The following is a 23,799-nucleotide window of genomic DNA, read 5'->3' on the forward strand; positions in this document are numbered from 1 at the left end:
TAGATATGCTTAAATCTGAAGTTGCTCTTCACCTACCTCTGCTTCTTCTCCATGGTGATGTAGGCCCAAATGTGTGGGAAACTCTTTATCTGGAGGAATAAGTTCTCCTTTCAGACTAAAGCGTGCTTGCATCCCCTATTGGCAAAAAAGACAAAAATATTATTTCTTATTAAGTTATTCACATACCCAAAAACCTGGCAGAAAATCTACGACAATTTAGAGCACTGAAATCTATTGAAGTAAATCAAATTCGTGCCACTTTCATGTGTTTTATAGAGAACGGTCACTTGAAAAGCAGGAGAAAAGAAATTGCTTTTTATTTGCCAACCTTTTTGATTTTGTTCTGCCTCAGCGGAGGAAGGTCCTTCGTCCACTCCAGCTTCTCAAATTCTACATTGTCCATGTGGACCCATTCCTTCTGAGGCTTCACAGGAAGGGCATCACCTTTTGGGAAAGGCAAAGACAAGTGTTACTGTTCTCAGGCACAAAAACAAGAGCAGGTATCACTGTCTTTTGAAAGGTCCTCAGGAATAATTTTGTGCTACAACAATGGGAAGAAAAATACCCAAATGACTCATCTTTCACACAGGAACATCACAGCTCCACTGACAATTTAATTTTTCAAAACTTCTAGAGAAGAAAGGGGAAGAGGTTGTTAACGATAAAATGAAGCTAAGCTGATAATCACCTTGTGCGCAGAGTGAATAACACTGTCAAATGTTCATACCAGGTATGATAATTAAACTCTCTCCTCATTCTACATTCCTATGCCAACATAAGAAAGTTAGCTAACTAGATTTACTGCAGAGAATTGGGAAGGCATATATAGAAAAAAAAGGTCTCCGTCTAATGGTACACAAGAATCCTGCCCTAATATTTAAAACTTTTACCTCTCCACACTATGTTTTCCAATCAATGGCCTTTTAGCTACTGATTTCCCAGGTTTCTCTATAAGGATCAGAGATTCTCAGGCAACCTGCTTTAACCCTTACTTTTTGTTAAGAACATAAATCAAGAGCAGAAAATAAGGTTAATAACCTAAATTGCATTCTATACACATATTAGGAAAAAAAAAGTATGCAAATGATAATCTGGGTTGTAATATTTTTTTTAAAAAAAATCTTAGAGGAACTTCTCAAAGACAGATTATTTCACTTGAAAAACTTTTGAATTCTACACTTTGTAAAAAAAATAAAACAGGAAGAGCAAGGCATCCAAGGAACTAAATACAAACTGGTAACAACTCAATCAGAACAGCTAAATAAAAGGCTGCAAGAGTAGTGAGCAAGTCTCGGAAAGGACTGGACATCAAGCCTTTCAAATATTTAGTTATTACAGCCTAGACAATAAATAGAAACAATAAAGAAGCAATTCCCCGAGAATTTGAGATAAATCCATAACATTATCTGTGGAATGTTGTCCAGAATACAAGTTCTCAGGTATTAATACTAAAAAAGCAGATTTTTAAAATGTTAAAAAGCTAAAAAAGCAAAATAAACTTTCCTCCCTCCCTAAAGTCACTAACATCATGTGCAGAGTCAAACTAATAAACCAGGAAGTCCCTGGAGATTCCATCAGCCTTGAATTCATGATGTAACCTTGAAGAAACCATCCCTCCACTTTGACTTCAGATTCAATTTATCTTCTGCAATCTGAGGGACAAGAACATTAAAGATGGAATTGCCAGACAGATGACTATATACGGTATACTGAAATAATAAATTAAGTAAAGAATAAATAAATATTGTCTGATCTTAATACGGTCTTATCTCTAGCATTTCTCCCATCCTTTCATTTTTCTTTCCAGAAAACCAGGAGGATCCCTTCTGAACGTGCTTTCTAGGTTCTCCCTCTTTCTATGGACGGAGATACCTTTCACATGCCAGTTGTTCCTCTAGCATTCCCTCCTGTCTCCCAAGGTCATTCCCACCTACTACCATTATACAGTGTTTCTGCTTGTCCACTTTGGTCATTTTAAATTCTTTGCTGGCACACTCTCTACAGATTGGGACTGTTGCTCTGTGTGTACATTTGTGCGTATATTCTTTCTGGTTTACATATGTAAAACACCATAAAAAGTTAAAGCCATTATGATTGTTACCAATATCATTATACCTCCATCATTCCTAGATTCTGGGTTAGAACCCAAATGACTGCAAAGTTCCAGGCTAAAGACTGATGTTCCTTGTATGAATAGACAGCAACAGTAATAATGTTAATAATATCAACTAGTAAAACATGATAAGAGCCTCCCTGGAAAGTTAAAATCCAAGGGCCCAGCAACAAAGAATCATTTTCACTTCCCTCCTAAATGTTAACGTCTTTATGTCAGGAAACAAGGCTATTTTTTTAAGGCTCAGGTAAGTTTTCTTGTTCCTGCCCCTTTAGTTCCATGAGTGGGAGGAAGATACAGCATGCCTTTCCTTTTTGTAGGAAAAAAAGCCAAATATCTAAAATTCTAACACACATGCACACAAGACATAAAAAGAAAATTAAAGCACTCATTTGCATCAAAAAATATCTCTGCAAATTTCTATCTAACATATTCAGTTCATTACAAATTCTTATTTTTTAACACATCAAGATGATGGATGTGAAGCAGGAAGAAGAAATAAATAAACAGAAACTTGTACTGTTCTGGTATTTATAATTCTCTCTCTGTTTGTGTTGGGTTTCCTTTCAATTAATCACTGAACAAGGAAAGCTAATTAAACCACACTCTGAATCGGATTAGTGATATGTACCTCAAACACAAACACTAAAACTTTGTCAAGAGGAGAAAAAAATACTGTTACTTATTCTACTGTTATCAGCAGACTATTCAATCCCTGATAAATCCTCCTACAGAAATGCAAGCTGGCAGTCCAGAAGGTGAATAGGTGTCAGGACCCACCCCAATCCACGTCTTAGGAAACAAAAACTCTTGGAGTCAGTTCTAGTCCAAAAGGAATTTTTACTAGGACGTTTGGTTGTGGAAATACAAGACAGGACCTGGTATTGTTTTACAGATTGAAACTTTATAAAGAGTTCCCGGTTCAACCCCCCTTCCCTCAACCCCATTTGGTCAGCCCCCCATCATTTACTTCGTGTCATCCCTTTCGTGGGGAAAAAGGGAACTTCGGATCTTTATGGTTATTGCCTTCTTCCTTTACAGATTCAAATGGAGACACAGGCCAGATGCCTTCTTCCCTAACCCTCCCCTTTGTTCCCCCAGTTCAAAAGGTTTCCCTTGGTCTTTGAAATAACCTAAGGCAGGCTGAATCCACATCCGCTCCTCCTTCCTCGGGAGATGGCAGAATCCAGGGGGGGGGATAATGTTTTAAACATACATTTATGAATGTGATATAAATGGATTCTGACAATAGGCACAGAATCTTTTCATGCTTCTATTTAGTTTTGCATACTGAGATGTAGTCAGCCTGTGGTGCCATTGCCTGCAGTTTGATCTACCCTACATGGAGTTTCATAGACATGATCCATCCCGTTCACTAAAGATCTGCCTTTCTACATTTAAGATTCAGCAACAAACACTGCCCATCCTAGTGCTGCAAAGCACACCAAGTAATGCAGTTCAATGTTCCTTAGAAGCATTAGACAGGCATTGTGTATACAAAATGTTAGTTTGGGGCCACTTGAAGCTAGAAACCTTCCATTTTGGGTACAAAATGAGAACTCATAGTAGTTCAAACTCAGAAACTCTGCTTATATTTTGAAGGCATGTATAACAGGATTCTATCCAAGGCAGTCGCTGAATTTCCTTAACCTAAACAAACCATAAACCTCTACCCCGACCAACGAATAATTTCAAAATCCTGGGATAAATCATCCCTCTCTCCTGTTGCCAAAAGTCTTGATCACCTTATAGAAGTTGAGAATGGAAGAGGCTGTCCTAATATCTGCGGAGAGGTAGTCCAGAGAGGGTATCACTGAGAAGGCCTGCACAATAGATCCCTAATAATCACAACCTTTCAGAGGAACATATTTCCTCTAACAAATCTTCTTTGGCATCCAGATTCTTTCCAGAGCAGGTGGCCTCAAAGATATCTAGACCTGAGCCATGCAGGATTTCAGATATAAAAAGTCCCTTGAAATTGCCGCCAGAAACTAGCTGGCAGCCAATAAAGCTGCTGCAGAAGAGAGAGAGAGAGAAAGCATTGGCCAACACAGTTGAGCCGGTAATACCTGGGGCACTTCATCCTAGGTCAACTGCAACAACATTGCAAATGAGCTGCAATAGTCCAGACGTAAGATGACAGGGGCTTGACTAAATAGCCAGCAAAGCTTCCCATCCAAAAATGGCAGAGTAAGTCTACAAAGACGCTCCTGACCACAGACTCCACTTGCTGTTCTAACAGAAGCCATGCGGCCATGAAAACATCCAGACAGGTCCTGTTTGAATTTGTGCCATTAAATGACCTGCAGGTGAGAATCTAGTGAATTTTAAAATTGCCTCATAGCAGCCCTGTCGAAGCATTACAAGAAATCAGGGTTTGCAGTGATAGAAATTAATGTAACTCTGACATATGCATTCCCTATTACAGCACAAACCCGAGGAAAATATTACTATCTGCTTCAAGTTTTTTTAACTGCAGCAGCTTAATATACTGCAGAAAACCTAAACTGTGATTAATCTTAGGCATGGTTTGGTGAAACAAGACTGGTTTATATTACATGGATTAAAGGTGGCTTGTTTAAAATAAACCATTATTATGTCATGTTTGGACAAAAATGAAAAAAATTACATTTTATCTAATTAAACTTATTTTCAAGGAACTCTGGAAGAAAAAAATGCTTCCAAAAATGTACGTTAAGATTCGGGGGCCCTACCCTTTTTACCCTTCTGGAAAGCTGTGAAGACCTGGCTCTGCCTTCTATGTATTGGGCAAGGACTCAGGGGGTTCACAGTATGAGTGGCACATGCTGGGAAAGATAGTAAAGGTAAAGGTAAAGGTTCCCTCGCACATTTGTGCTAGTCGTTTCCGACTCTAGTGGCCGGTGCTCATCTCCATTTCAAAGCTGAAGAGCCAGTGCTTGTCCGAGGATGTCTCCGTGGTCATGTGGCCGGCATGACTAGATGCCAAAGGCGCACGGAACGCTGTCACCTTCCCACCGTAGTGGTCCCTATTTTTCTACTTGCATTTTTATGTGCTTTAGAACTGCTAGGTTGGCAGAAGTTGGGACGAGTAACAGGCGCTCACTCTGCTACGCAGCACTCGGGATTTGACCCGCCAAACTGCCGACCTTTTGATCGACAAGCTCAGCGTCCCAAACCCACTGAGCCACCGCGTCCCTGCTGGGAAAGATATTTGTTTTTATATTGTGATTTTGATTGGTAAGCCATCTAGGATCACTGTGCGAGATAGGTGCCCATATAGGTTTGTTAAAATAAACAACTAAATTTCAAAGTTCTATCTAAATACCTCATTTGCATTTGTGTGAGTCATTAAATAGCCAACATAAATATGTGACTCGGCAATGAGATCACTCTTCTTCGGCTTTACTGTTGAAGATTCCAGGCAGACGTTTTTTCATTACTTGCAAACTTTTTGTCTGCAGAGATCGAAGATTGTATCTGGGTCCTTCAGAGTGGAAAACTCATGTCCTATTACTGAAATTCAGACCCCTTAAGTGCTACAGTTTTGAGAGCCAATACTGATGGAGATATGAACTGGCATGGCAAAAAGCCTCATTAATGGCCTGGTTCCACTTGGGAAAAATGGATATAGGACCTTGAAAATAAAAAGACAAGTCCTTCCATCTTGTTAAAAATTAGTCTCTCAGTTTGAATTAATCTCTCCCTGTGGCAAAAGCAGAATTCCTCTTTCTTTTTGGAGTTACAACTACTATTAGTTTATTCATTGTGAATTAATGCTTGGCATCGAGAGTGGTGGCTTTCCAGTGCTAAGTGCTAATGCAAAATTAACATTACTTCCCCTGCTGGGCACAATGTTCTATAAGCAAAACTTCAGGAAGCTTGAAAAGCTTCACTGACATTTTGAATTGCTCAGTTCTTTCCAAAGATATGCTTATTTCTCTGCAAAGAAATTGCCCTCTTGAGTCAAAGCACTTTGTGTTCCCTGAGAAGACCAATCTGGTTTTTTTTTTCCTGACCTATTGCACTGCTTTTCTCTCATCAATTCTTTGCTGTTGTCCATAATTTTACAAATAGTCTGGCCTGAAGTCTAGTTTCCTCCCTTGACAGAAAGAGCATCAACAGTTCTCAGCACTTTATTATTTAGCCTCAGAATGCTGAATATTAAGCAGAAAGTGTGCTGAAGAAGAAGCTACAAAGGAGATAAAAAGGAGTGGGAGGCACTAAATCACTGCGGTCTCCCACTCTTGCCTATTCCGTGCTGAAGCTGATCTCTCAACAAGAAAACAGTAAACACAATACCTTATCTCACCAAAGCACACCATTCCAATCCCAAAGTCTCATTAAGCAGGCTCCGAGTCACTGCAGAGACTTCAGAAATGTAGCACAACAAGGATCAGGGAGGAGAAGGGAAAGCTTACGGAGCTAAGCAACAATGAAAAGAGAAGCACAAACCCCAAAGGAAACTTCAAACTGAAGCTTGAGAGTAGGCCTGAGCAAACATATGGTTCCTTGAATTAGTAACACTTGTTTCACAATATCAGAAAATAAGAAAAACATAATGTTACTCTGAAGTGTTATATACAACTAGTGAGGCTTTGGTTTGACTGTAGATCAGGGGTGTCAAACTCGCAACGTCACGTGACGTGTTCCCGACGTATCGCGACTTTTTTCCCCATTGCTGGCAATGGGGTGGGCGCACTTTCGGCATGACGCATCCGGCCCGCGGACTGGCAGTTTTGACACCCCTGCTGTAGATCATAGTCTGTTTCAGGGGAAAACCAACAGGCATTATCAGGATACATTGCTGAGGCAAGAGTTGAAGAATCTGACATCCAGGCTATTTCCTAACCTCCGAAGCCTCTTCCTATTGTGCATTTCCCTTTGCTAAGCCCTTCCTGATCTCTCTCCCTTTCCTCTCCTCTCTGACATTTAAATGCAGGTTCCGGGCAGAAAAGAGCTATCTTATTTCTTTTATGCTGTAAATCACCCGTCAGGGACCTAAAAATAAATAAAACAGGGCCTATGACTTTCTCTATAACGTAGTCATGATGATTTGCAGCAAGCAAGCAAGCACTCAGACAATTTTCCACTGCTCTTATTTTCAAGCAAAAGCCACACTGGGTGCTACTTCTAGACATCTCTCAATCAGAGGGCTGCAAGTAACTCTGTTAAGATCTACCAGCAAACTTCCTGCATATCAGAAACAGAAAATGACTTGAAGATACTAACAGATAATGAAAAGTACTGATCAAACTAAGTTTTGCAATTATATCCACGACACCAAAAGAAGAACACAACACAAAAATGAAGCTCACAGGTTGCCGCATACAGATTCGACATTAATGAGCTGTGGCAACATCTCGACAAGCAACTGTCTTACAGTAACTCCCTTTATTTAATTTAGAGGAAAGAGTAGCAAGGAGTCGCTATATAGCCTGCCAATCTACAATTATCTCAAAATGTGTGCCTTTAAGCTTAGTCAGTTCTTGCCGAGAGCAATTTTATTTATTCATCTATTGAAAAAAAAAATATGGCTGCCCACACAGAAATCTGGGCAGCTAACAACCAGTTTACAAAAAAACGCAATATAACAAGCTCCATAACCAAATCTAAAATAATCCAACACACGAAAGAAAAGCAAGATACCATATTAATAAATTCAGAAAACACATATATGGGACTCCCCTAACATCCTGGTGCTGCTGCCTATAAAAAAAAGCCAAGCCATAAAAGCAATCCAAAAAGGCAAGAGGGTAATCTAAGTTCTGAAATCCTACAAATCTCATCTATCTCTGCTAGAATAGTCCATCAAATACGTTGATCTTGCTACTGCCCTGCGAACAGAAAGTGAATTCGGTCTTAAAGTCTTCATTGGAAGCCCTTCTCCAGACTCCCCTTAACAAATGAGAGAAGGCAATTAATTAATAGAAGAATACCTATCTCATTTTCATACCAGACAAAGGCCTTTTTGTCTCAATATGTGGCAGCACGTGATTTTAATTTTTATTACAAACTTCTGTATACCGTACAGAGGATTTCATCAATCAGCCATCTTAAAGTATCGTAAATAAATGTCTGTGCAAGGCCTAACTTTAGACTCTCAGAACGAAGGAACTGCAGCGAAACTGGAACCAAAAAAGGCAAAAATCTTTTAAAAGCCTCCTAAATATACACGTATCAATAGGAAGCAAGCAGATAATATTACTATTGGATGAAGGTAAAGTAGATAAGGATTGAAAAGGCCTACGCTCATTCTTCCCAAAGGACACATGACCTCTCAGGGGAAGGGAAGCGTTCAAAGTTACTCCAGTAGTGTCTGATCTCTAATTGCCATGCCTCTTTTCTGTGATATGCCCTCCCAAAGAACAAAGCAACAGCAGAAAGAGCATAATATAAAAAACTGATACTGAACAGAGGCTTTAATGTATTCACTAATGCACTGATAATTCCTCATTCCATCAGGAATTTCCAATGTGGGCTCTGAGGCGGATTGGGAGCATGCAAGAAACAGTGTTATTTGCTTTGCTCTGCAGAACCACCCTGAAGGAAGATTTGATTCAAGATGATATCCAGACTTGAAATGCTTAGGCGACTGGGTAAAAACGATGCTTTCATTTGAATCACTGAGGCAAAGCATTTTCAGATCAGACAGGTTGTTCATCGATAAAGCTAAGAGAAGGGTCTTTTTTAAATATACAGAAACCCTTAAGCATCAAAATGAACCAATCCTTTGAAGTTTCACAGAGCCCTAGTAAACTCCCAATACATTCTCTGTCAGGGGTCCCCAACCCCGGGTCCATGGACCAGTACCGGTCCACGGCATGCCAGCAACCGGTCCGCACAAACAAGTAAAGTCTCATCTGTGGGATGCAGGCAGCACACGAAACCACGCATTCTCTGGTCCATGGGACAAAATCTTTCTCCACGGAACCGGTCCCTGGTGCCCAAAAGGTTGGGGACCTCTGCTTTTCCTCCATTGAGTATTAGTAACCAATAGAGGCATTCATCTGGATTGTACCCAAAGTTGAGTGGAAACAATTTTTATCCACCCCAAGGATCCAGAAAGGGAAAAGAATTCTCCCACACACACGTCAAGACAGTGTAAAATAGTGTCTTCTTGGTTCTTTAGTAACTTTCGGCACTCAACGAAAAAAATGCAATTGTTCCTAGTTTGACTTAAAACTGTGAAATGAAAATCATCCTGCAAAACTGAACATGAATGTGACATCCGGAAACCTGGCACCTTTGCTCAGAAAAGTAAGTTATTGCATTGACTTTGACAGCTATGCCTTCTGTTACCTGCAGCATCCATTCGTAGAGGGGCTTCAGGTCTTAGAAAGAGCTCCGTGCCTGGTTCCACTTCTGTGCTTGCTTTCAGTTGGAAAACATCTCTCAGTGTTTTGGCTGCCTCAGGCTGGGATTCAGGCAATGTTTGGGGCTCTGTAAGCCTTGTTGGCCTCTCTTGTCCACATTTCCTCTCTCCTGCTTTAATTGTGCAAGTACCATGCCGTGACTTTAAGAAAACAAGTAAATTGGGATCTGACAAATGAAAACAGGACAAAACTTTGTTAGTGGTCCCCTTCAATGAAATAATATTACGCTTCTTTCAGTCAAATGACTAAATATCTGGAAAAGGCCTATCTCGTCTTCAGGTAAGGGACACTTTGGGAGTGCAAATTAACTACACACATCCCAATTTATGCCATGAAGCATTTTCTTATCCTGGCAGACCCAGGATCAGTTTTATGTTTCATGCCTGTGTTATGTGGACTGCTACATCCATTAAACATTCAAAGAGGAAGGCCTCAAATATGGGAACCAATCTGTATCTTTGAATTGTAAACTAACAGTACTTTGAACTCTATTCTCTTTTTGTGTTTTTAAAATATTAAGAAGCCTATCACACCTTAACTATAGAGGAAGGTAAAGAAATCAAAATACATAAATGAATAATGCACATAGATTGATTTGCAGTTTGCCAAGGTATGTATTGAGCTAAGATAAGTCAGCAAAAATAATTTACCTAACTGAGCCATCAGTCGCTTCTGCTCCTCCCAGATCTGTTCTTCAGACATTGATTGCAACCTTTCCAAATTTTCTTTGTGGATATTCTGGGCTTCCTGCTCACCACTCAGGCTTCCAAGACCTTCACCAGTGACAATGCGAGGCAACTGACTTTGTATGCTACCAACAGCTTCACCTAAAAAATCAAGGGCACTTAGGATGTTACAAAAAGAAATAGGGTGCACTATTTGTCTCCATATCCTTCAGAGTTATATTTTGCTCTTAAGCTTTATTTCCTAAGAAAAATATATACTATAGGTCAGTGATGGTGAACCTTTTAGAGACCGAGTGCCCAAACTGCAACCCAAAACCCACTTATGTATCGTTGGGTGCCGGGTGGGTGTGGCCCATTGGGTGGGTGTGACCCATTGGGTGGGCGTGGCTATGGTGGTAACGGGAGACTGGGTGGGACTAAAAAGTTCAATCAATCAATTCCAACTTTGCGAGATCTTTTTTCCCCATGAGTTAAAATTGATTGATTGAACCCCTTTTTTTGCACACGGCGGCGAAGGCCTAAAGCAAAAAGGTTTTATAAAACCCAGCTGAAAGCCTAGGACTGGGCCAATGGCACATGTGCCAATAGAGAGGGCTCTGCGTGCCACCTGTGGCACGCGTGCCATAGGTTCACCACCACAGCTATAGGTGCTAAAATAAAGTATTCTGTTACATTTTTGCTCTATAACTTAAAGTTAATAATCTAGCACCATAGTTGGATTTTATAATAATTGGAAGTGGAAGCTTTGCCCCAAGAAAAACAGTTGCAGTATGAAATTTTGACTAGAGATAGTCCTCACTTAGCTTCTACTTGTTCAGCGATTGTTCAAAGTTATGACGGTGTTGAATGAGAGGGACCTACAACCAGTCCTTGTAGTTGTGGTTGTCAGCATTCTCATGATCATGATTGCAATTTGGATACTTGGCAACAAGTCCTGCAAGAGTCCTACAATCACATGATCACCATTTGTGACCTCTACTGACAGCTTCCAACAAAGTCAACGGGGAAGCCAGCAGGAGGTTGCAAATGTTTTTATTACATTTTTTATATTAAAAATTGCTTAATATAAAGTACAAATGAAAACAAAGACAATAGAAGATAAGGGGAAAAGGGAAGTGGAATACAGTAAGGGAAGGGAAAAGACACAAAAAAGCATGACTTACAACTTTTTTGGTGCAGTAAATGACATAATAAGATTATAATCTACTAGCCATTTATATAACAACAATCTATTTAATCATCAAAATCCAAGATCAACATTTCATTTTTATCTCTTTTTTCTCTATTACAATGCCTCTTCTCTGCAACTGCATCTCCAGGAAATTTCACACTGCCCCAACTTGGAATCGTTTAAATCAGAGGTCCCCAACCTTTTGGGCATCAGGCACCAGTTCCGTGGAGAGAGGTTTTTCCACAGACTGAAAGGTGCATGGTTTTGTGTGCTGCCTGCATCCTGTGAATGGGGCTTTGCTTGTTTGTGCAGACTGGTTGCTGACATGCCGCAGTCCGGTACTGGTCCACAGACTGGGGGTTGGGGACCCCTGCTTTTAAATGATTCTTGAAAATATTTTCTTTTCTCCATGCTCTGGGATGGTTCAGAGTATATTTACTTAGTATGCTCTGTTTCAGTTACAATGCATCTTTGTTCCCTCTGTTATATTTATTCCATTTTGCTTGGTTTTAGACATTTCCCTAATTTTTAATTTCTACACAATAATATGTAGAGATGTGAAATTGGGCAGCCTTCCAAATCTAAATTATAAAAATTGCAGGGTGGCAGCATGCAATGTCTTAGTGAGAAAGAAAGTCTGAAACTTTCAAAATAAACCATTGTATCTAAATGCAACATCACACTTTACTTACTATTTTCTTGTCCAGATATGATTTTTATTTGGAATTCAGATTATAATCTGACATGGAATTGTATTAATTTATCAAAGGGTAAATCCAGATTCCCTTTTCAGACAAAGGAATTGACCTGCCTTAAAGGTTGGGAAATCTTGGCAATCTCATAGCTAGGAGGGACTAAGTAGCAAAAAGAAACAGATTAAAATAGGACAACTCCTTATGCCATGGCAGTGATCCCCACAGCATGAGAAAATTCTCCTACAAAAAGGACATGCCATAAAAATCTTGGCATGACAATCAGCGAAGACTGCCCCACTTTCAGTAATGCAGGAAGTCATTTACAGCTCTTCGGATTAATTTATAATCTTAAACAGGTTTACACTCTGAAATAGTTCAGTAAGCACGCACAAAATTATACCCACAGTGTCAAGAGACCTTGAAGGCAACCACCCACTTTTTAAAAGCTATTTGCTCTCACATGTTCACCTCCATAAGCATCTCCAAGGCTTTCCAAGCCCATCATAACATTCACCTGCATTTTCCTCACGGATCTGTACCTCCAAAGTATGTGAAGTGGCCTGTCTTGAATCTGACTGCTGAGGTGTCCAATCTCCTTTAGCTGCCCTCTTGGCAGCTATTTTCTGAGCAAAGATGCTTTTCTTTGCAGGGGCTGATTTCATCTGCAGGAAAACAGGACTGCAAATCAAAACTTCACCATTTTCCCATGATTTCATTCTATAGTGGGTATTAGTAAATACAGATATATCTATATGTACAATGTATGTACAAGAAAGAGGTGGCAGCAAGACCACAGGAACTCCAAAACTAGTATTAACGCTTAAGACACACATAGAAAATGTATATTCGAAGAGAAACTGGCCATGGAGTGTGCCATGACTAGGGGACAAAATAGACTAACTTGATGCAAAGCATTAGCTGGCTTTTCATACAGCTCTCACTTGTCTGACCATACACAACTCACTAAATTTCCTATCACTTCATTCCAGTCACATCAATATGCATTATTCACATTTGCTCTCTTCTTGAATGTATACTAATGTATGCTCTTTGATTCATGGTGCAGTCCTATGGATTTTTACTATGTTTTAATCTAGTAAAACTAGGGGCTTGCTCCCTAATAAGAATATATAGGAGCCCTGCTTTCCTATATCTTTATTTATAAAGATGACTCCATAATTAGAAACATTTTCAGTGAATTTTGCAGAAGCATTTTCCCTCAGTATCACCTCCTTTGTATCCAGAGATTGGCATTTCAGTATCCCAAGCACTAATTGCAACCCAGGTAAAACTTAGATGTCTGTGATATAAGGGGGAGGGGGGGGGAAATACAATTCTTCATTGTTCTTTTCTACAGACAGAAACGTTTATTTTGCAATCCATTGCTGAATGAAAGGAGATTGACCTGTCTTCAGGAATCAAACCTTAGGCTAAAATCCAGCAAGTTTCTTCCATTTCTGTGCACAAAAGAGCTCCTGCCCCATAAATCAACCTGACAGACTGGCTCCCTCTTCCTATCATGCCCTCTAGCTGTTTAGGGTAATTCCCATAATGCCTTGCCTTTGATTCTGCTAGTTTAGATTTGTGGGAAATGCAGTTCTAGAAAGCCCCAGGTTGCCTTCCATATTTCTTATCTATCTCTTGTTCTATCCCTATATTTTCCCGTAGAAGAGACATACTTGAGAGACACCCTGGAGCAGATGGAGCTAGGTAGAAATTGACCCAAATGGTTACCTCACTCTCAGCATTCATTTTTCTTGACACAGTAGATCCTCCTGTCTAGTTCCCCTCCCCTTTCAATTAGCTCCGGTCCTCTGAATTAAGCTATCATCACAACTTCCTTCAAAACGGAAGTAGCACTGCTGAAACTTTAGGTGTTTCGTGAAATGTTATCACAACAAAAGGAACACAATAAATATCCATTTGCAGACAATATTTTTGAGTCTCGGCACAAAACTCAAATTAAAAAGTAAACTCAAAATTAGCAGAACAAAAATGAAAGAGGCAAAAACTAACTGAGTTAAGCAAATTGTTTAATACAAGGCTGATTTTCTCTTACCTCAGTTTTTATTTCAGATCGATGAAAAACTTTGGGAAACGGATCACCCGTAAATACTGGCACTGTCACCCTGGCACTGCTAGTATCATGTTCCTGCCGTAGATAAAGAGATGACAAGTTTGAGCCTTACTTATCAGAACTATGATGGTTAGTATGGCCTAGGACAGGGGTAATGTCAGGACCCACCCCAATCCACATCTTAGGAAAGAAAGAACTCTTGAAACAGGAATTGTTGAAAAGGAGCTTTTACTGAAACATGATTGGTAATGGGAATACTAGACAGGATCTGGCATTGTGTTACACTTTGATACTTTATAAAGAGTTCCCGGTTCAACCCCCTACCCTCAAACCCATTTGGTCAGACCCACATCAATTAAACTTAGGTGTCAAACCCTTCCATGGGAAAGAGGGATCTTCCCGTGCCTTTATGACTATTGCCTCCTTCCTTTTCAGATTCAAATGGAGATACAAACCAGATCTCCTTCTCCCTTCCCTCCCTTTGTTGTCCTCAGTTCAAAAGGTTTTCCCTGGTCTTTGAAGACAGCTTACAGGCAGGCTGAATAAACATCTTCTCTTCTCCCCTCGGGGAAAATGGAAGAATCCAAGGGGGGGGGTTAATAATATTTTAGACATACATTTATGAATGGGATATAAATGGATTCTGACAGGTATCCAATCTTGGCAATTTTAAGACTTGTGGACTTCAGCTCTCTGAATTCCCCAGTCAGCTTGGTTGTCTGGGGAATTCTGGGAGTTGAAGTCCAGAAGCCCTGAAATCGCCACGTTTGGACATACCTGGCCTAGCAGAAAGAGTTGGAACTCAGATGATTCAAATGCAATTTCCTTCAGTGAGTTAAATAGGTTTTAAATAACTCTCATGGCCACTTACATTCTCACTTCCCCTTGATTAAGAATGGTCTGCTTGTAAAACTAAACAGGCAGCTGTTCATAGCAACTAAGCAATGACTTAATGTTTCAGGCAGAAAACATTACAGATTCACATCTAGTGGTTGAACAAAACTACCCATTTCTCTTCCTATCTTCATCATACATCCAACAAGTCTGTTCTATCCAAGAACAACTTAAGAAACAAGCACCTTCGTTGAAAAACATTTGTTATGCAAAATATTCCAAAATCAACCTTATGCACCTCCATCTAAAGAAATTCTAGGCAGCAAAGGTAGTAACAATCTCTGGCATAAAACTTGGAAAGACATGCCAGTGATATATCACTGTAAATCAGGGGTGTCAAACTGCCGGCCCATGAGCCGGATACGTCACAACGAAACCGCACCCACCCCATTGCCGGCAATGGGGAAAAAGCTCCAATATCTCGTGCGACGTCACACAACATCACGGGTTTGACATGTCTGCAGTAAATGGTAGCAAAAGACCAAGCATATGGTTTAGTAGATTCTGCAGATCCAGTGGCCAGATCCTGAAAACTTCTACCAACCCAGTTTGTATTTACAGATGAAGTATAAATTAAACAAAAATGAGAAAGCATGACTGAACATACACATCTTATATACCAGGGGTTCCCAACTGGGGATGCTCACACCCTTTTGGGGTGCGAAAACTAGGGTTTTCAAAATTATAGTGTATATGCATAATTCGCTGCCGTTATTTTGAACTTTTGTAAGGGGTACAAGAATATATCAGAAGCGTTCTAGGGGTGAGGGGTATAGAAAAGGTTGGGAACCGCTGTTATATACCTTTCAAAATTTGGATGTTCAGGAAATGTCATGATTGCGTTACTTTGGTAGATATCGTTTTATTTTACTTTTTTTTAGAGCAAACTGCACAGTTTTAGTGATTTATTTTTATAATGGCTCTTACAAATATGACATACTATGATTTTGCTTAAGACTGCTGTGATATGTTGATCATGATGATCGATCTGCTTCCCTGGATCTTCATCAAAATGGACATGGGCAGTTTTGAATCTGGATTTCTTTGGAGGAGCTGGTGTCAGAAGTGGAGGAACATCTGGAAAATCTGAGAAATCAAAGAAAATAACAAATAGATAGAAAATTAGTGATTGTTTTTTTCTTTCAAGGAAACAGATAGGTAATGAAAAATAAATCCTAAGTAACTGTGGTATTAATTGGAGCAATATAAAATTACAAAATAAACATTTTGCACTAAGCCAGCTTTTTTATTACGTGATTTGTTGAAGAAGTCATAGCCACTTAGTTTATGATACTAACCATATTTAACAAAACATAATACCAATGTTCACACATTATACTGAGCAAAATCATGTTGATCACATCGTGGCTAAGCACAATAACAGAACTCAGCCAAAGTAACTTTTATTCAGGGTACTTAATTAACTAGCTGATGTAGGCTTCTCAGAAAGAAAGTTCAAAGCAAAGCAAAAGAAGTGATATTAGAATGCATTCTTGCACCCTCTTATGTCAAAGGACAATCAAAATTATCAGAGGAGTCAAAGATATTGCTTAGAGTGAAAGGTTAGAATATTTCAAACTTTTAAACTTAAAAAAAAAAACAGGTGAGCAGGGACATGACCGGGAATATGAAATCATGCATGGGATGAAAAAAGTGAGAATTTTTTTTCCTCCTTATCTCAAAATGCTACAGCTAAGATCATACAATGAAGACCAATGAAAGATATTTTTTTAAAAAAGCATTTTTAACACAATACATAATTAAAACATGGAATTAATTGTCCCAAAGTTTTCTGATGACAACTAAATGGGTTAGCTTAAAATGGGATTGATAAATGTATGGAGAACATGTCAACCTAGGGCTATTGGTTTTGCAAGACACAGGTTTACTCCGCTTGGAGGTAACAAACTTCCTAATACCAATTTCAGGGAACTATGTTAGTGGGGCCGGGGTGGGGGAGTGGGTTCAAATCAGTGTCAACTCCTGGCAACTGACAACTGAAGTTTTCTTAGCAAGATTTCTGAAATGGTTTACCATTGCCTCCTTCTTCCTAGGGCTGAAAGACAGTGCCTGATCCAAGGGCACCCAGCTGACTTTGTGCCTAAGATGGGATTAGAACTTCCAAGTCTCTTGGTTTCTACCCTGATGCCTTAACCACTACACCAAACTGACTCTGTGTAAAGGAATAATACCCACCAACTCTTTCACCAGGGTTGAACAGCCGGGTGAAAGTTCAGACAGAGGAACACCCTTATAACAGAGAGCAGTTTATGACTATTATGTTTATTAGGTAGCTTCAAATGAGATACATAAGCAGTGTTGTATGTAGACCACCAGTGGATTGCCTCAGCCTCTGTAACAAGTTTGCTGTGGAAGAAATCTCTCATCAACATACACTGACGCTTTTCTTTCACAAGCAAACTGTGTGAGCACCCACCCCCCAAATGATATGTATGCTATTGCCTGGATGTGACAACTAGAACACAAGACTACCTACCTAAGGCAAGGTAGACTAAAGAAGCAAATCCGATAAAAACAAAAATAGCAAGATCCTATATACAAAATTTGACTAGCAAACATCAATGTAGACTTTGCCACAAATTAGCCAAAGTTGCATATATTCAGGAGACAAAGTGAGCCAATGCAAAAGCTAAGGATTATCAGCGACGGTTACAAGCCAATTTTCTACGATCAGGTTAAACAAAATGTTGTGCCTGTTATCATCAGCTGGAAACTGGGGCAATGTAACTGAAGTGAAACAAATCATCTAATATCCATCAAAACTGACATTGACACCTGTACCTTGACAGTTATTTCATGTTATGTGCTGCAGACTGGATGTCTAGATAAAATGAAGGAACAGTTTTGGATAAGGACTTAGAGAATACCATGAAGATGGCACAAGTCTGCTGGAATATGCTGAAGCCTATAACACAGCATTTGTAAATACCTCATAACTTCCAGGAGTGAAGTTAATCAAGCTATACAAATGGACTATAGAATAACACAGAAACATATGCTATAGTCACGGATACAAAAAATATTATTTCAGAAACTATAATTACCCAACATTGATAACTAGTGCTTGACACTCAGGTCTATCTTATAGCTTCTATAAGGCCTCCCATCAGTAGTGAATACATAAAATCATCAGAACATGGGGCCCAGCTGAAGACCTCACTGGGAACATTGACTACAAACTTCAGCAAAACAAAAATCAATATCTGGAACAGGCTAGTTGGACATATTAAAATCTTAGGAAGCAGAACATCTGGCACACATCCGTTTATCATAACATTGATAAACAAACCTTATGGTGAGATTACAATATGGTATGAGGCAAAAAGAAATGCCTACAGCAGGGGTGTCAACAGCCGACCTGTGGGCCGGCCACGTCATCCGGAAGCCGCGCCCACCCCATTGCCGGCAATGGCAAAACACTCCTGATACATCTCGTAACATAATATGACGTCACGAGTTTGACATGTCTGGCCTACAGGATCTGGATAACAGTAAATGCAGATAATCACTAGCAATATCAGAAACTAAAATTTGCTGCAAAGTAAAAAGTGACTGCTGCAAAGTCTATATAACCAATTAGACAAGCCTGGTGGGATAAAGAAAGTCAACTACCTTGCTAAAGCATGCTAATACTCCACACAAAATTTAGGACAGGTCATCAACATCAAAGATAAGAACAGCTGACTGCTACAACAGCCAAAAACACACAGAGACTGTCAATGTAGGAACTATTTCAAGACAAGCTGCATTAAAACAACTCCCTCTTCCACTATTGGCTAAACTGACCCTGTTTTTGGTTTGCTACTTGCCATCAGTATTGAAGAAGTTTCAACTGCCATCTGCAAGAGTAGGAATGACAAAGTGGCTAGCTTGGATGACATCCCAGCTGAAATCTGGAAGCTACTTGAAGCATAAGAAGCAGAATAATTTACAGTGCTCAACAAAATGTAGAAGAAAATCAATCTGGCAGAGCTATACAAAAATACCAATCAGGAAAGACACAAGGCAATGCATAGCACTGCTCAAACTACAGGCCTACTCAGCTATTATACCTCACCATGAAAGTTTTTGAATATATATTAGATGCACATTTCTAAGTCATCCCCATTTTGTCAAATCAGTGTGGCTCTATGAAGAACTTTGGAAAAACTCATAAAATAAATGCTGCTGATCTACTGGTGGAGCAAAACAAGAAAACACACACACGTGGCATTCACAGGCCTAATAAAAGCATTCAGCCAAATACCATATGCCTTTATCTAGCTATTATTTAGACCAGGCATGTCAAACTGCCGGCCTGCAAGCCGGACGCATCATCCTGAAACCGCACCCACCCCATTGACGGCAGTGGGGAAAAAGTTGCGATACGTCGTGCAACATCACGTGACGTCACAAGTTTGACATGCCTGATTTAGACTATATAATGGATTCAAGGCCTACATTTGCTGAACCACAATATTACCAGCTTAGTAAGTAGTGTTGCCATACACTTAAATGCTTTTGTAATCTTCATTTGTGTCTTCCAAGAATCTACCTTCTCACTATTGCTCTTCCTTCTCTGTATGACATAATGACCACAAACTTCCAATTACAACACTAATGGATTTATTATATATACTGATGTCATGATTGCTAGCAAAACGTAAAAGAACCTGAAAAATTAATATAGGAATGACAGATGCATCTTAATGACTTTGGAATAAAAATCAATATGAAATACCCTTAGTTTCCTAAATCCAGTTTCCAGACCAATGGTACACTCAAGAAAGTTAGCATCAAATTAAATAAGATAAACATTCAAACACCTAGAGGCTAAAAACATGCTTCTAAGTGTGACAGGCTATTAGATGACAAATGCTGCCTGAATGAAGTAGCATCAAGTTATTGGTGTTCTGTGTGACAAATAAATTTATATTGTTCCTGAAATCCACTCTACTAAATGATCATCAGACCAGTAGCAATAGGTGGAGTAGACTGTTGGCCAGTATCAAAGACACACAAACAGGGTTTCCATACTGTACAGATGAGAATGCTACAGTGGTTACTTCCATAGCAAGACTAGACCAAGTGATAAATTAAGATGTATTTCTTGCTGAGAAAATGCAATAATCACATCTACAGTGGGGATGGCCAGGTACTACAGAGCAGCAACAACTCCATTGCAAGAACAGCTTTAGAATTACATGCAGAAGGTCACCAGCTAAAGCAGGGGTGTTAAACTGCCGGCCTGCAGGCCGGTTTCATCATACCGAAGCCGCGCCCACCCCATTGCCAGCAATGCAAAGAGTCGTGATATGTCACGACACGTCACGTGACGTGGCAAGTTTGACACCCGTGAATGGAATGACTAAAAAAATCTCTGGCTCAACCAACTAAAAGATTACATGTACCTTGTGAAGTTCAACTATAAAAATGCTGCAGATGGGTTGAAATGGCAAGCACAGATTAAATCAAACAGATTCTTCAACCAAGAAGATAAAAGTGAAAAGGAAGAGGAAGAAAGAAATCAGATGCAATAGTACATCGAATTTGGACGATTCTAGATTGGGGAAGGCTCGTTTAGATTAAACTACATATGGAATTTTATCATATCAAATGTAGCTAGGACCATACAAAATGCCATGAAAATATAACAATTCTAACAAACATGGTGACACATTTTTGGCTATATCCATTTTTAAAATTGTCAGTAATTTGCATAAAATAATTTGAAAGAAACATACCATCTAGCATCACCACATCCTTGCTGAACTGCAGTGGACGTCTGTCATCATTGTCTCTGTCCACATCTCCTCTTCTTTTATCTGCTTTCTTTACTAATTTAACTGCTGGGGAAGATTTAGTCTCCAGGAATTGATTCTGGAACCTCAGCAGATCTTCTTCTGACTCTCCAGGCTTAGGCCTTGACAACATCCTACTTCTATGTTTCTGCTGCTGTTTAAAAAAAGAAGCTATAGCATATGTAAGGCAAATAGTGAAAGAAAGAATGAAAAATACAAGGTTTTATTTATGGAAACTATAAGTCAAATGAATTCTTTTTTAAAAAAAGAAGTTATTATTCACAATTCTATCACATCATTACCGCCACCCCCAGAATATCAGCATTAATATCCAATTCTAGAAGTGCAGAGACCACACTAAGATGTTCTTAACATAGCTGTTTAGAATGAAAGCATGTAAAAAGTATTGTAGTAAGTACTTTCTGAAAGTAAACATTCTCTACCAAGGGTTGTGGGAGGGAGTGAATGGAGCAAGTTTATTTTTCAGCTGGGGTTACTTATTTTGGGATGGACCCAGAATTTCAACATATCAATTATTCCACAGACTGCAGTCACTTTTTTTCTGTATTGCTTTTCTCCAGTATTTGTGTAGCTTTCAAACACAGTAGATGGGAGTATTAACAACATTTCAAGGGCTAGTCTACTTCAGAAAGTACAGCAGGGGCAAAGAGGCTTAAGAAATAAGACTTCAAAAAAGCCACCACCGGGCAAATAACAATGTACAGAAGGGTGGTTTGAATTTCACTACCAAATTAACTGCGTGAGTAAACTTAAGGAAGTACTAGACTCCCTTGGCTATTTCTGTTCTGCTCTAGTTAAAAGGTGAAGTCCTAGACCAGACAGACGTGTTTTTAGTGGCTTGCAGCACAACAGAAAAGACATTCGTTCTGCACAATGCCTCTCACTGCCACCAATTCTGTGGTCAGAACGGAAAGCAAAAACTACCCTGCTTTTCTTTTCGCTCTACAAAAAATACGACTGGATCCTTTTTCATGATCCTCCAGTGTAAAGAAAGGAAGGGGATTCCTTGGAATCAAAAAGAAATCTTAGTTCAATCGGAAATAACCAAGCAAGCCAATGTTTAGAGGCTCAAACCTACCTTCCTTCAACCTACAAAACTCTCTTAAGATTGCCCGCCTGGATTTTCCCGGGCTCGGCCGCCTTTCGCCGATCTCACGCTCTAAGCCACTAGATCACGGGTAGGCAACCTCGGCTCTTTTATGACTCATGGACTTCAACTCCCAGAATTCCTGAGTCAGCTATTCCTGCACTAGATAGAAACTAAAACGATAACGCGCAGAAGGACGTCATCTTAAGGCGCGCGCAAGTCAAGAAAATAAAAGGGGGGGGCTGCTCTTGGGTGACGTCACCTGGAAGGAAGCCGCGCCCCTCTGCTCTCTAACGATTGGTGAGGGAAGGAAGAGGGCTCTGTTGCCGCACGTGGCGTTTTTGTGACTGCTAGCGTTTGCTGAATGCTTTGGAGAGAAATTTGGGGCTGGGGTTGGGGGAATCATTCCGTAAAAGTGTCAGGCTCAAATTTCTTAAAGAATACTAATTTCTGACAACGGAGGTTTTAAAAAAAGTTAGCAAGGGCAAAAATTCATATCACCATCGGTTTCTAAAGGGCAGGGACTTACTATATCACAACAAATACTTATTGGGGTTAAAAATTTGCCTTCATAACAAATGCTGATTTATTGGGATACAGACTTTTTTAAAGCAAGTTTATCCAGGGTAGAGGCTTTGAATTTCAGTGCAGGTATCGTTTTCTGCAAGGCAAAGATCTGAAAGGATACTTCAGGGTTACCTCCTTACTTGGATTGATGAAGGTGAGCTTAGGAGGCAGAAATTAAAATGAAATTTTACTCCAGTTGTCTATCATTCGTATTGAATTTGTTATCAAATGGTGCCAAAAAGAAAGAGAAATCCACTGCAAAACTCACAACTGATGTTTTTAAATCAATAAAGATGAGAAGCCAAGTGTCAAATTCAAGAAAAATCACTGTTTCTAAACTCTGTTGGTCAGACTGTATCTGGAAAATTATGCTGATTTATGGGTATTGCATTTTAGGAAGGACATTGCTAAATGAGCATGTCCAGAGGAGAGCAACTAAGAAGATAAGAGATCTGGAAGTAAAAACTCTTAGGAATGCTTGGAGCCACTGGGTATATTTGTGTTGGAGAAGAGAAGACTTGGAGGATATAATTCCTCATATTTTATGAAACTAAGTACAAACAAAATATCAGCTGAGCTTCCAAAGGTGCTTTTCCAAAAGGCAACTTGACTTTCTTGTTTTTTTCTTTGAAAATATTTCGTTTCTCATCCAAGAAGCTTCTTTGGATGAGGATGAAGGTTTGTTCTCTGAGCTTGTGGATTGGTTTCCCAACGTTTCATTACCAGGCTAGGTAACTTCTTCAGTGGAGTCGAAGCACCTTTGGATAATTGAGAATCTTCAGAGACATCTGTTGAACTTCAAATGCACAGTATACTATGCTGATGATTTGGCTACATTATCATCTTTCTCCAAATTTTGCTCTCCAATTCCCCAAATTCACAATTAGCACAACCTCAGTACTTCTACCAGGAATCAGGAAGGCAAAATTGGATTAAATATAATTTCCATCACTGGAATCCTATTTCATTGTGTATCTTAGATATATATTAATTTGTCAGTACAACACATATGCCACCTAACTGATAGGATATAGACAACAGTACATTAATATGCAAGATAGTCTTTAGAGACCTTAGCTTCCTTAGTGTGCTTGGGATAAAACTGGGCTTTGATTGCACATGTGTCATAGTAGCCAAAACATACCAAAACTGACTGATGCTGGCTTTACTATTAGTAAGAAATATGGCATGTGACATGAGTTCAACTGAGATTGGTTGCATAGTCTACACTTTTATCTATCTTATCAAAAAGTTACAGGATGTGAAAGCCTTGCTTGACTGGAAGCAAGTCAACATTTGGGTCCATCTGGAAATAGAGGGCATATAGAAGAT

The 23,799-nt window shown here is 39.5% G+C and overlaps 1 protein-coding gene across 1 annotated transcript in view; it reads right to left on the reverse strand.

Moving 5' to 3' along the window:
• RPAP1 (RNA polymerase II associated protein 1) overlaps nt 1-21,997 on the reverse strand; it is a 61,637-nt gene extending 39,640 nt beyond the window's left edge. Inside the window, exons 1-9 of the mRNA XM_083365836.1 lie at nt 21,892-21,997; nt 20,736-20,946; nt 15,932-16,077; nt 14,080-14,172; nt 12,535-12,682; nt 10,119-10,295; nt 9,395-9,634; nt 329-444; nt 37-135 (exon numbers count right to left, since the gene is read on the reverse strand). Coding sequence (XP_083221962.1) covers nt 37-135; nt 329-444; nt 9,395-9,634; nt 10,119-10,295; nt 12,535-12,682; nt 14,080-14,172; nt 15,932-16,077; nt 20,736-20,925 — 1,209 coding nt within the window. The 5' untranslated portion in view covers nt 20,926-20,946; nt 21,892-21,997. The remainder of the gene's footprint in view (nt 1-36; nt 136-328; nt 445-9,394; nt 9,635-10,118; nt 10,296-12,534; nt 12,683-14,079; nt 14,173-15,931; nt 16,078-20,735; nt 20,947-21,891) is intronic.
• Nucleotides 21,998-23,799: the final 1,802 nt, after the last annotated feature.

The sequence above is a fragment of the Vipera ursinii genome (assembly GCF_947247035.1).
Source record: "Vipera ursinii genome assembly, chromosome: 1".
In the NCBI taxonomy this organism is placed as follows: domain Eukaryota; kingdom Metazoa; phylum Chordata; class Lepidosauria; order Squamata; family Viperidae; genus Vipera; species Vipera ursinii.